General features: G+C 39.2%; 1 protein-coding gene across 1 annotated transcript in view; it reads right to left on the bottom strand.

Annotated features, from left to right (window-relative positions):
- The window catches only part of LRP4 (LDL receptor related protein 4), a 108,382-nt gene that overhangs the window by 43,113 nt on the left and 52,051 nt on the right, over positions 1-13,218 (bottom strand). Inside the window, exons 3-4 of the mRNA XM_070935642.1 lie at positions 1,711-1,827; positions 983-1,096 (exon numbers count right to left, since the gene is read on the bottom strand). Coding sequence (XP_070791743.1) covers positions 983-1,096; positions 1,711-1,827 — 231 coding nt within the window. The remainder of the gene's footprint in view (positions 1-982; positions 1,097-1,710; positions 1,828-13,218) is intronic.

Below are 13,218 nucleotides of genomic sequence, written 5' to 3' on the forward strand. Positions count from 1 at the left end.
ATTTCCCAACCTGCCAAACAAACTGTCTTAACTTTTTCCATGGAAACTTTTTCCTGAAGCAGGGGTGAAATGCTCCCGGTTCGGACCGGATCGCCAGATCCGGTAGTGATGGCAGCGGGTGGTTCGGAGAACTGGTAGCAAAAATCTCTGCCCCCCCCCATGCCCAGCTGAGCCACTGTTTTTTACTTTTAAAAGCATTTTTTCTACAACCTCTTCGGCCGGAAAAATGCTTTAAAAAATAATTTTTAAAAAGCCTCTGATGATTGCACATCTCAGCTGGGATCGTCAGAGGCTTTTCAAAGCATTTTTTTCTGCAACCCCTTCAGCTGAAGAGGTTGTAGGAAAAAAAATGCCTTTAAAAGCCTCTGGTGATCCCAGCTGACTTGCCTGATCATCAGAGGCTTCTAAAAGCATTTTTTTCTGCAACCTCTTAAGGTTGTAGAAAAAATGCTTTTAAAAGTAAAAAAAAAAAAAGTTGGCCACACACAACCGGTCACATTACCCCCCACAAACACCAAGCCACGCCCACAGAACCGGTAGTAACAAATTTTAGATTTCACCCCTGGCCTGAAGCCTAGATGTATCCTAAACTCATTTTTCCCTCCACAGTCCTCAAAGTCCGAGAAGCTGTAATGCCAAACTGCAGTTGCAAATGGTCAAGAAACGGGAAAGAAATGGGCTTTCTTTAGGCATATTAGAACAAATCTCTCCCCCTAAAATCTTGGCTACTACAGTGACATTATCATCTTGTTGCTTCAGCTGCAAATTGGATTTTCATTTGGGAACGGCCATTTGCCTCATGCTCTGATAACATCAAAGTCTTCATAAAGAACAAAATATATGATCTTCAGTCCACCTTGTTAGGACTGAAACCTATGCAAAAACTCTGTTCAAATCATCTGTGCTACAATTATTTTTTTTCTCATGTCATTTGGCACTCCAAAATGCTAGATGTTGGTCCTATCACAATCAGGTTACTAACCACACTGCTCGTCACTGTTGTCTCCACAGTCGTTGTCACCATCGCAGTGCCATAGGCTGCGTATGCAGTATCCATTCTGACAGGAGAACTCATCTTCCTCACATTCCCGGGGAGCTGCAGGAACACAACCCACAAAAAGACACGTCAAACACAGCATTGTGGTTTACTCAGCCAGCAGAAGCCTATATATACCAGACATTTTAGAAACATCTATTAATGCATTTCTTTATTATATATTTATTCTGTTCATTTAATTTCTCTGAACGTATTATAAGACTATTTTAAAATAAAATGAAACAATAAAATACAATAATAGCCCATATTGAGAATACAGCTTGTTCGTAAGCATACTAAATGAATAGCCCAGGAAATATGTCATATTTATAAAAGCTTGATCTCAGTGTAATGTAAATTTCAAAGCATAATTTGATACACATCTCTGGTTGGAATTCACCAACTAGGATTGAGTAGCATAAGAAGACAACTTTCAAATGTTTGCACAAATGTGTCCACCTGCCAAAAATTAAGTTTTGTAGTATATTAAGGAACACCACAAACCTAAATTACTGAGGTTAGAGCAAACCCACATAACTGGGTTTGCTTTTTTTTTTAACATACACCATCTATTCTAACAGCTACTCTACTGCTTAATCATCTCCAAAAGCCGACTGCAGGTCCAACAATGACATTCTGTTTGTTCTCACAGAGGGATTGTGCATTTAACGTACGGCAGTCCTGCTCATCAGAATCATCCTCACAATCATTGTCTCCATCACAGACCCATGATCGACGGATACATTTGCCATTGTCACAGTGAAAATCCAGGGATGAGCAAGTAGGCAGCACTGAAAAGTAAGGAGGAGAAAAAGAAACAACGAAGAACATTCAGTAAGTTGCACTCTATTTACTTCTTAAATCATACACGCGTGCCAAGGACATAACAGTAGTACGGTAGTAATACTACTACTACTAGTACTAATTATATTTAGTAGTAATTAAAATATGAAACGTTCTAATAATTATAATTGTAATGAGAGCCAGTTTGGTGTAATGGTTAAGGCACCAGGCTAAAAACCGGGAGACCTTGAGTTCTATTCCTGTCTTAGGCACAAAGCCAGCTGATCTTGGACCAGTCATTTTCTCTAGAAGGAGGCACTGGCAAACCCTTTCCAAAAATGTTGCCAAGAAAACTGCAAGGGACTTGTCCAGGCAGCCTCTGAGAATTGGACACAACTGAATGGAAGAAAATAATTATAATGTATAATTTAGTAATAATTCTAATTAGTACAGTAGTATTAGTAATAAAAAGCACGAAGGAGTGGGAAATACCGCCATATTAATAACTCCCCAAACTTAATATGCAGTTTAATTCTTTTTAAGATCAGTTTGTACTCTGAATAACAAGTAACAACTTGGTGATATCGCTAAAAGTGAGCTAAAATTGTGCTAAAAGAACAGCCAAGTTCCCTTTTCTGTGCCAGAAAATACTGTTGCAGAGGTTACGGAAAGTTATGCCAACTTTCAGCTGTACTGTAGTCAGATCAATTGTAACCTATTAAATGGGGGAAGAAACAGTCGGTGCTCTCAATATGGTACTTATTTGAAATTGTGGTGAATTAAAAGAGACATGAATTTTCAAAGTAGGAACATAAGCCCTGGCCAACATTCTACACTTATGTTTTATTTCGAACACTCATCCAGAAATATAAAAGAATTTCTCTGTATCTGTTAATTACTTTAGTCCTGAAAATCTGCCCTCTCTCTCATTCTGCCTTGAACACTAGTCCACTTCTTCCAAAAAAACTGAAAATACATTCATTTCTCCCTATCACGTTAGATTAAAACAACTTCTAAGTTCTTCACAGCCCGCCAAAGAGCACAAAGCAGAATTGTCAGATTTTCCATTGCACGCGTCCAAACAATAGTGCCGCAGAATATTTGGGAACAGATAAATCCAGTTTCCAGTGATCTGCGCTCCAATACACAGAATGAAAAAGGCCTTATACCTGAATTCTTAGAGTCTCCCCCCACTCAAAGACGATGAAAAATGTCGGCATCAAAATGCTGCCGCCTTTCATCCTATCCCATCCAATGACCTCCTCCATCAGTTAATACAGGTAGTCCTCAACATACAACAGTTCATTTAGTGACCTTTCAAAGTTACAATGGCACAGAAAAAAATGACTTATTAATGTTTTTCACAGTTACAACCTTTCTAGCATTCCCATGACCATGTGGCCAAAATACAGGTGCTTGGCAAGTGGTTTCATATTTATGACCATTGCTGTGTCCCAGGATCATGTGATCCTCTTTTGCATTACTAGGTTACTACCAGGTTACTAACTTATCAACTACAGTGGTTCACTTAACCACTGAGGCAAGAAAGGTTGTAAACTAGAGCAAAATTCACTTAACAAATATCTCACTTAACATGTTGGACTCAGTTGTGATTAGATGTTGAAGACTACCTGTAGCATTTCATGGTCATTGGATGTCTACAGGCCACACTGAACTGTTTTGGAGGTTCCTGACCCTTCATTTTTTTAAAAAAATGGAAATATATTTTATTCTTGCAGTTCCTTTGAAAGTTCCCACTTTGCATGTGTAGTAGCACTCATTTTTTCTCTGAAGACAACATGCAAAAGGAAAAACATACATAACCTTGACACCGGGAAGCGAGAAACAAAACAATAGCAATAGCACTTAGACTTATAAACCGCTTTGCAGTGTTTTGCAACTCTCTCTAAGCAGTTTACAGAGTCAGCATATTGACTGCAGCAATCTGGATCCTCATTTTTCGCACCTCGGAAGGATGGAAGGTTGAGTCAACCTTGAGCCTGGTGAAATTCAAACTGTCAAATTGCAGGCAGCCGGCAGTCAGCAGAAGTAGCCTGCAGTACTGCATTTTAACCACTGTGCCACCCTGACTCAATGACATATTTGTCAGGTGACATTCCCAAGCCTCTTGATATTTTTAAATGCCTTTGACAAGATTCTAAAAAACAAACAAACAACCTTTCTGCTATTTTTACTGTATGTTTATCCTAAATTTTGTTTGATAGCCAGTATCTTCTCCACCAATGCAAACCCCACACATCCACACCGTGGTTTTTAATTCCCTAGTATTTCCCAACTCTTACAGCCTATGCCAAATGAGGAGGCATCTCTTCTAAATGTTCATACAAGGCACTATACAAGCCAAGTATTTGGCTTCAGATTTTCTTTTTACGTCTTCTTCATAAGCTGTTATCATTCCCATTCAATCAGGTAGTCCTTGACTTACAACTTGTTGCTTAGCAACTGGTCAAAGTTATGATGGAGCCCCCAAAAGTATTCATGACTTGGTTTCAAACTCCCACACACCCCTAATCACATAACAGCATTTTGAGCACTTGGCAACCAGCCTGCATCTATAGACATTTGAAGCATCCCATGGTCACATGACTGCACTTTTGCTCAAAGCTGGCCTTTACTTTAGTTTTTTGGCAAAAACACTCCAGAGCAAACAACAGGCTTGTTTTACGCACCTGCACATGATGTCCTACTTGATGATTTATGACCATAATGGCCAGTCTCTGTTATAGCAATGTCGAGGGCTACTTGTATTAAGCAAATCAAGATAATCAATTCCTTACTGAAGTCAGGCTAGAATGATTTTTACATGACATCTCTCTCTCCCACTCACTCATTCACTCTCAAAACTAGAAATGAAAATCTTTCCAGTTGCTTCTGAACATTCCTTTTCAGCATTTTGGGAGAAAATTGTGGAAGAAAAATAAATATGCTGAATATACGGCTGAGCCACTTGAACATACAGGTCCTAATCCAGAAGTCTCTTCAGTGGAGTAGAGGTTTTAATTTCATTTAATTTCTTCCTCTTCTTTAATAGCTTTGCTTGGGCTCCCTGTGGAGCTGAGAAGGTAAAATTGGTCTAAGGAAAATCTACGCGGTATATTTTAGACAATTAACAGATAATTATTTTTCCTTTTGATTAAGCAAGAGAAGATGTATGGATATCGCACAAGTATCGAGCAATATGTGCAGATTTGTTGCTCTGTAAATTATTCATCTGAGAAGACCTTCAATGTACCAGTAAATTTTTACAATGAATATTGAATTAGATTAGTCTCTCGCTCTCGCTCTCGCTCTCCCTCCCTCCTCTCCCTCCCTCTCTCAGAATGCCATTTATAAAGGCTTCCTCTTTGGGTTGCAATAAATTCGTAACCTATGAGGAAGAGGAAGAGGAAGAGGAAGAGGAAGAGGAGGAAGAGGAGGAGGAGGAAGAGGAGGAGAGGGAGGAGGAGAAGGAGGAGGAGAAGGAGAGGAGGAGGAGGAGGAGGAGGAGGAGGAGGAGGAGGAGGAGGAGGAGGAAGAGGAGGAGAAGGAGAAGAAAGCATTTTATACCTGGTGGCTGTGTTTTCCAAAGGAACAGGGTTTCCTTCAACTAAACAAGCAAGCAACAAAAAGGAACTCTTTCATCTCTGCCCTGTCTGCTGATGTTATCTTATAGCTGTCATCATCTGCAGCAGTATCCCAATAAATAGGAAGAAAGGTGATTTCTTTGCAAATAAATGGCCATTTGGATAGTTAGTGTTTCTAGTTTTCCCCTGTCCTTCCCCTGAAATTGCAGCCAGGAACTATCTTTGCAAATCTACTTTGGGATTTGTTTTAATTATGAAAAGCAGGTTTTAAAAGTTATAAATGAACACACTAACCATGGTTAACCTCACAGCTGCATTTTAATCATACTGATTAAAATTGTACAATACTTTGAGGCGCAAACTAGGTAAGTACCAATCAACCAAATGCTTAGCATTTGTGGCAATTTATCTAGGAACTGTCAGCAGTAGTTCTCCCCAATACAGTGCCATCCAGGCTTATCTACAGTCTCTACCATCTTCGGTCAACATGGCCATTAGTGAGAATGGTTTAACCTACAATTATCTATACAGATGCTCTCTTTTCCTTAAATTTTTAGATTAGAATGTGTGAGACATCACAATTGGCCATGACAGTAATCACAGATCTCCAGATACTTAATCCTTAATTCACCCTTTGGTTAAACTTGGCAGAAGACTCTCAGTTTAGCTAGTTTTGAATTTTCGTTGCAGACAGCAAGGAAGTCTTGAAGGCAACAGATGATTCCACACTGCAGAGCAAAGAATTCTAGAGTGTATGTGCCCAAACAATATAACTATTGAATTAGATTACCTCCCCCTCCTCTCTCTGCCACTCCCTCCCTATTGCAGAGTTTAAAATTTTGGCTTCTTCCTCCTGCCTTTCTAAGTGAACAGATATTTGATGATTCCCTTAGTGGCCTTGGATGGTTTATTATGTAACAGCTCTCTCTAGTCTGAGAACTACTAGTTCTTGCCTCACTATTATCAGCCCTCAAAGGAAAAAAAGGAACAAACACACCTCACTGTATCTAGCTGAATGGTAGAATATACTCATAATGCAATGCAGTTCTCAATTTAGACAGATTCAAAAGGATTTGACAGAACCAAGAAGAATGACGTGCAAAGGATAAGCTCAGAAATATAACCAGAACAACAGAAACAGCAGAGAAGCAGCAATTTCTCTTAATTATCTATAGCTTGCAGATTTCCAACAACACTAGGTTGTTTACTCTGAAAATCAGGTCAGCAGACAGCATAGGCTATTTATCCAATCCATCAGAATTAACAACAGCAACAAAATCCATCTTGTTCCATATGTTCCAAAGAGACTTCCACATAAATGTGGAATTTTTGTGCACATAAATACGGAATAGTTTTAAAATAAGGACTGCCAAATATTTCCATCTTCTTATATAGGATCTGGATATTTAACACCAATGTCCCTTAGAGGAGGAAGGCAATTTTTTTTAGAACTCAGCTTCAGTTATTGGAATTTTGTTTAGCACAAGGGCCATGAACTGGCTAGAGTCCATATCATCACTAACTTGTCAGCAATGCATATCCTTGCCCACAAATCCTATGGCAAAACCAAGTAGTACCAATGTCAACTACTCTTTTTTAAATGGATTGTAAAGCTAAGAGATGGCATATACACATAATCACAATATCCATTCTAGTTAAAATAATTTAAAAAATTAAATGCAGTAAACCTTATTTCCAGAATGCACTTTTATTTTGACAGCCTTCTTCATTTTGTCTTATATTATAGATCCGTCCTTTTATATGAATTGTTACCATTTCAATATATTTATATTCTCCCATTCTACCTGGAGCTTTATGAAACATAGCACTCTTTCCTCTAATTACCTGCCGCAAATCTGTGGGTGGGATGAGTAAAATAAAATATTTTTTTGCGCCATTCCATCTCTTAACTTTTGATACTAACATAGTCTGAATTTGATGATTATTGAAAAGCTATCACTGTGTATCCTAGTCTTCCTCAATCAGGATTGGGTAAGATATTTTCACCATATTCTCTGATAGCTGACCATGCTGGTTTGGATTAATGGAAAATGTAGTCCAACACTCCAAAGAGATCCTAGGTGTGGGAAGGTGGATGCAGTTCAAGATCAACATTTGCCCAATTGGATAATTTGGATCACAGGTTTTTTGAATATTATGTTCCCCAGTAAGAAATCTTAAATGCTTTTATATTCTTTCTGTTCTGTCCCTGTACTACACCCACACACCCACAGACGGCCCAGAGTTAATAAGCCACACAACAAAACTCTTTGAAGATAAAGCTGGCAGCAATCCAGTGGCTAGCTGCCAATTCAGACTTTACTCACACAAAACAAAGATTAGACTGCAAGCATTCTGATAAAGCAGGCAGAGTTTCAACAATACAAGGATTAATCCAAATGCAGTCCGATAAAGCAGGCAAAGTCCAGTAACGCAGAGATCATGGATTATTTCCAGTTTTTGCTCGTCACAAACTGAACCGGCCACCACACCCACATTTATACCCTGTGGGGTGTGGTCCAGTGACTCAGCTAATCTCTGGCATGCCTTCCCCTCTGCTGCGCACGCTTCTCCCTGCGCCTCTGCCGAGGGTCCAGCCAGCACTTATCTTCTTCGTCGCTATCCACCTGTGGCTGCGGGGACGTGCTTGGCTCTGAGCCTATCGTTTGGCCTTCGGTGTCCTCCGGAGGCATTGCCAGAGAGGAGGGTCCTGGAAAGGGAGATCTTGCAGACTCCCTCACTCTCAGAGTCTGCATCTGTCGATAGCCCAGGCTCAGGCAACGGAGCCACAACACTTTCCTTTGCTGTCCCTCCATAGAGAGAAATGAATGGTCAATCCTGGGGTAATGCAGTAATGAATGCATGCCCCCTGCTGCTGCCAGAAATTAAATTTACATCTGCAATTTAGGTAATATAATCTTTATATGATGATGAGGATTCCACAAACCTAAGACTGACTTCCAAACTCTCATTGGAGAAGAAATTGCATTCATTCGTACCAGCTACCCTGACAACTTGAGCCCTGGAAAAAACTGTAGATATAATTCATTTGTGTCTATTTTTCTTCCCCAGCTCGGAGACAGCCAAGCAACCAAATCTGAAGCATTTTAAAAAGCTCAATAAAGACATGCACATATATCAACTGTTACTTTCTTGAGTCACAAAAAAGCCAAATTCAAGTTCGACACATTTCTTCTTTAGAAATGAAGTACGCTAAGCTATTTAGCAACCCAGCTAATATATCGTACATCAACTTTCATTATTAATCATGCAAAACAATGCCTTTAATTAGGGTACTAGTCCTTTAATTAGGAAAGTCTGAAGAGATTATTTTTTCCTTAATAATAATCTGTTATGATTATTAAAAAAATGAAGGGAGGAAAATATGTCAGAAAAAAAATGACACACGTATACACACACACACACACACACACACACACACACACACACACAAAGGTCTAGAAGTAAAAGCAAATTTCACACCAATTTCCTTCACCCCCTAGACTGTCATCAAAATCACACTTATCTTTTGCAAATACCTTAGACAAACGAATCTTGAAACAAAGATGATGGGTGTGAAAATATTGCTCTTCCTCCCCCACCTCTGTTGACAAGTCCAAATGTGTTAGATTATATTTCCCATCCATTCCCAGCCATTAACACATTTGGAAAGTGAATGGCAGCAAGAGTGGTCTAAACAATAGGGAAGAACATCCATATTTTATATCAAGATCCCCATACAGAATTATCTTCCTGATAAGCAGAGTTTGAGAATACACACTGGGAAGGACACAATTCAGTCAACAGTCAAGTAAATATTTGTTTCATGTGTTTGCTGACCACATAGTGACCTTCTTAGTTAATGGAGAACATGTCTCAACCCAGCTATGTTCAGAAATTTTATCATAGCACTAGGAAACTTGGCCATGTGCCTAAATAGCCATTATTCAGGAAAAACAGGCGTCCAAGACTTCTTCGCTAAGATCAAGGGTCTCTTACAGCCTTTGCAAATGTCGCAGTCTTTTGGAACACCCGTCCTTCTCCTAATATTTCTGGTCCCTCAAGAAAGCTTCACCAAATTTATAAACCTGCTGACCAACACTGAAAATTAAACACCGTACCCATGTACACAATATGCACATGATTCTGGGAAGATTCAGCTGTTTGGCCCTATATGGATGAAAGTCAAAGAGCAAGCTTCAGTCTCATTAATTTCCTCTGCACCATCTCCCTGCTGATTTGAAGGACTACATAAGGCTCTCTCAATATGTAAAATCTTTTCCAAACTAACCAAATTACATCCCTATTTTAATAGCAATAGTACTTAGACTTATATACCGCTTCATAGTGCTTTACAGACCTAAGCGGTTTACAGAGTCAGCATATTTCCCCAAACAGTCTGGGTTCTCATGTTACCAAGCTGAGAAGGATGGAAGGCTGAGTCAACCTTGAGCCGGTGAGAATCGAATTGCTGAACTGCAGGCAGCCAGCAGGCAGCAGAAGTAGCCTGAAGTACTGCATTCTAATCACTGTGCCACCACTACTCTGATTAAAGCACTCATTTAATCAGAAATCTCCCGGGGGTGGGGGAGGGGGTTAGGGAAGAGAGGAAGTTGGCACAACTTACCTGGCTTGCAAGAAATTGGATGACCACTTGATAGGATCAAAAAATTTAAGTTATCTCTGTCTCTGTGTAGTCATCTAGTGGCCATCCATATTTTAGCAGCCTTGATACAGCATTCCTAGATGAGAGAAGGCTTTAAGTGGGAATTCGAAGAAAGTCCTGTGTACATTACTACCCGTGTCAGAATAGAAAATATAAATGAAAAGCAAAAAATGCACGTATGAAGTCTAATACCACATAAGTGGGACACGTGTAGTGATTCTTTATAAATAAACATACCACTTTTGAATTATTAAAGATGAGAAAAAAAAGGAGATTTAGGAGAAATATGAAAAATAAGGAGGCGTATTTCTTGACAGCAGAAGACAATTCAATTTTCTTTTGCTCTCAAAAGGTGAGAGACTTAGGAGACAAACAAGCAACTGAGGTGCAGGATGGTTCCGGTGTGAGATTGCCAAAACCTGTCTGCACTGATAGGTCTCAGAAAGACTGCTAGAAATGCAATAATAGTGTCTGTAAAGTAATCAAAGCAGTTCATTGGGAAGTCAAGCACAGAGAGCAAAGGCTACATTTGCTATCTACTGAAATATCCACTACAAACAAGTGAACATGTTTTCTCACTTTAGTGATAAATATAACTCTCCTTCAAGAAATGAGGTGAAATCTAGGAAATCCGATACTCTGAAGCAAAGAAGTTAAAGAAATGAGAACAAGACTTCAAGGAAGTAAGTCTGTCAGAGAAAGATGCCAGGAGAAAATAAATGCTAAATTCAAGACAAAGAGTAAGGAAACCAGGGAACTGATCAGGGCATTCAACAATCAAAAGCAACATCTAATAAATAAAATAAAATAAATAAAAACCTTATACTAAAAATTCTTATTCAATGGGACTTGTTCTCAGATAATCTTTATATACTGTTAGTTGTTCATTCCAACATTTTTATTCTCTAACTTGAAAGTGTTGCTAAGTACTATCCTGGACACTGAATTTCCATTTATATTGGGGCATGAATATAATGAATGCCTTCAATCAGCAAGAAACTGCTTTTAATAAACTATCTAGTGCTAATTCGAGTTTCTGGAAGGTCTTGTCTGTCTAGTAGGCAAGGTTTCCTCATAATTTAGGCAAACACTGATGCTTGAAATTCCATCAAAGAATTACTTGCAACACCCATCATGCAAGACTGAGCTTGTTACATGTTTACTATGGTTCTTGTCTTCTTCTGTTGGGGAAACCCCAATATCGTATTTACAAAATCTCCACTTATTAAAAGGGGTTTGAAGCTAATTCACTGACACTCCAGATATTTTGAGGATTGGTTTCTGAAAAAGTCCTCACATATAAAGGCTGCCAAGTATACCAATATTTCCTACCTCCTACTTTTATATACCGGTACATACCTCTTGTTTCCTGGTTCACCTATGAATGCATCTAATTAATTGTTCTTTGTCATGCTATCATTTCCACCTTTGAAGAGTTTATGCAAGGAGCTGTCACTATCATTATTCTATTGTGTAGCAATGATGAATCTTAATTTCTAAACCAAGGGTGGATGCCACCTCAATCAAGGACTCTATCTCCCACTACCTGCAGAAAAGCAGACAGACCAATACAGAGCAGTTTCCCTCTAGTTGTCAAATTCACGGCCCGTGGGCCAGATGCGTCATGCGCTGGCCACACCCACACCCAGTTTATCGAAGGGGGGAAACTTGCAATACATCATGTGACCCCACCGTGACAATATGAGTTTGACACTCCTGCTCTAGTGGGAAGTGGCATTTCTTAAGGAAACTGGCAAGAGGATCTAACCACAATCAAGCACAAATGAGGTGCTTGATTGTGGCTGAGATCAGGAAAGAGCTACATATGGTGTTTTTTTTAAAATCACCAAAAGAAACAGAATGCAAGGTTCATTAAAGAAAGCACAGGCTGGTGGATCTTATATAGCAACATTTAAAGAGACTCTACTAAGACCACAGCAGGCAACTGCTTGGAGCTGCCAAAGATGAAAATTAAGAGATCCCATCAAATCTATAACTCCATCTCCAGTAATATACTTCCTTTCTTCATGCCTGGGAACCTCCTCACTCATTTACTTCTACATGGTCCTTCCATCAAGTTAGCTGTTAGAATACATAATTATGCATATTCTTTCCAATGTAATCCTTTACCCTCTTTTTATTTTTATTATTTATTTTATTTATTTGTCAAGTACGTATTAGATAATATATATACGCATGAATTGAATACATAAAATAGATACAAATAGAGGAAACATTAGGATAGGGATGGTAGGCACGCTGGTGCTCTTATGCACGCCCATTAGGAATGGGGTGAGGTCAACAATAGACAGTCTTAGGTTAAAATTTTGGGGGTTTTGGGATGAAACCACAGTCAGGTAGTGTATTCCAGGCATTGGTCACTCTGTTGCTGAAGTCATATTTTCTGCAATTGAGTTTGGAGTGGTTCACTTTAAGTTTGTATCTATTATGTGCTTGTGTATTGCTCATGTATTATGTACTCGTGTGTATCTTTTGCTCCTCTAAGTTCAAAGTGCTGTTTCCCCCTAACATCTTTAACACAGAAGAGTGGGCTTGTTTCTTTACTGACCCTCACTCACCCACATCCCCGGTCTTAAAAAGCAGTCAGTAATTTGATCTATAATTTGAACCAGAGCAGCGGAAGAAAACATCTCAAGAGAAACTCAAGCTGATCCAGGAGTGAGAAGTGTCGGCAAAATGCAGAGGTATATTGTGAAGATACAAGGAACCTGCTTGACTTTAATTTCTTCTTTCAGTTTCTTTTTCTTTTTTTTTTGCTTTGTATCCCTTCTGGGAAAGAGAATTCTGTTTTGCCCATGTATAATTGCTGTAATCTGATCTGAGCATGAGATTTCCCCTCAAGCTGTTCTGTATCCTTTTCTATTTCAAGCATTGTCTGTTCTGCAAAGCTTGTCTGCTTGTCTCCTCTGTTTGCACGGAGCTTCGCTGGAGATCTGAAAACTGCCAGTCTAAATTTCCCAATTTTAAGCAACTGGTGCTTATGGAGGGGCATCCCAAGCAGATGCTGAAGGCACAGTGCTTTTGTTTTATTGTGTTACATTGTTGTGAGCCACTCAGAGTTGTATAAGATGGGCAACCATATAAATCTTTAAACTAATTAAGTATATGAGCCTAGTGGGAAAAGCTGG

This window comes from Pituophis catenifer, unplaced genomic scaffold (genome assembly GCF_029215685.1).
Source record: "Pituophis catenifer annectens isolate HBS135680 unplaced genomic scaffold, rPitCat1.0.hap2 SCAF_1, whole genome shotgun sequence".
Taxonomy (NCBI): Eukaryota; Metazoa; Chordata; class Lepidosauria; order Squamata; family Colubridae; genus Pituophis; species Pituophis catenifer.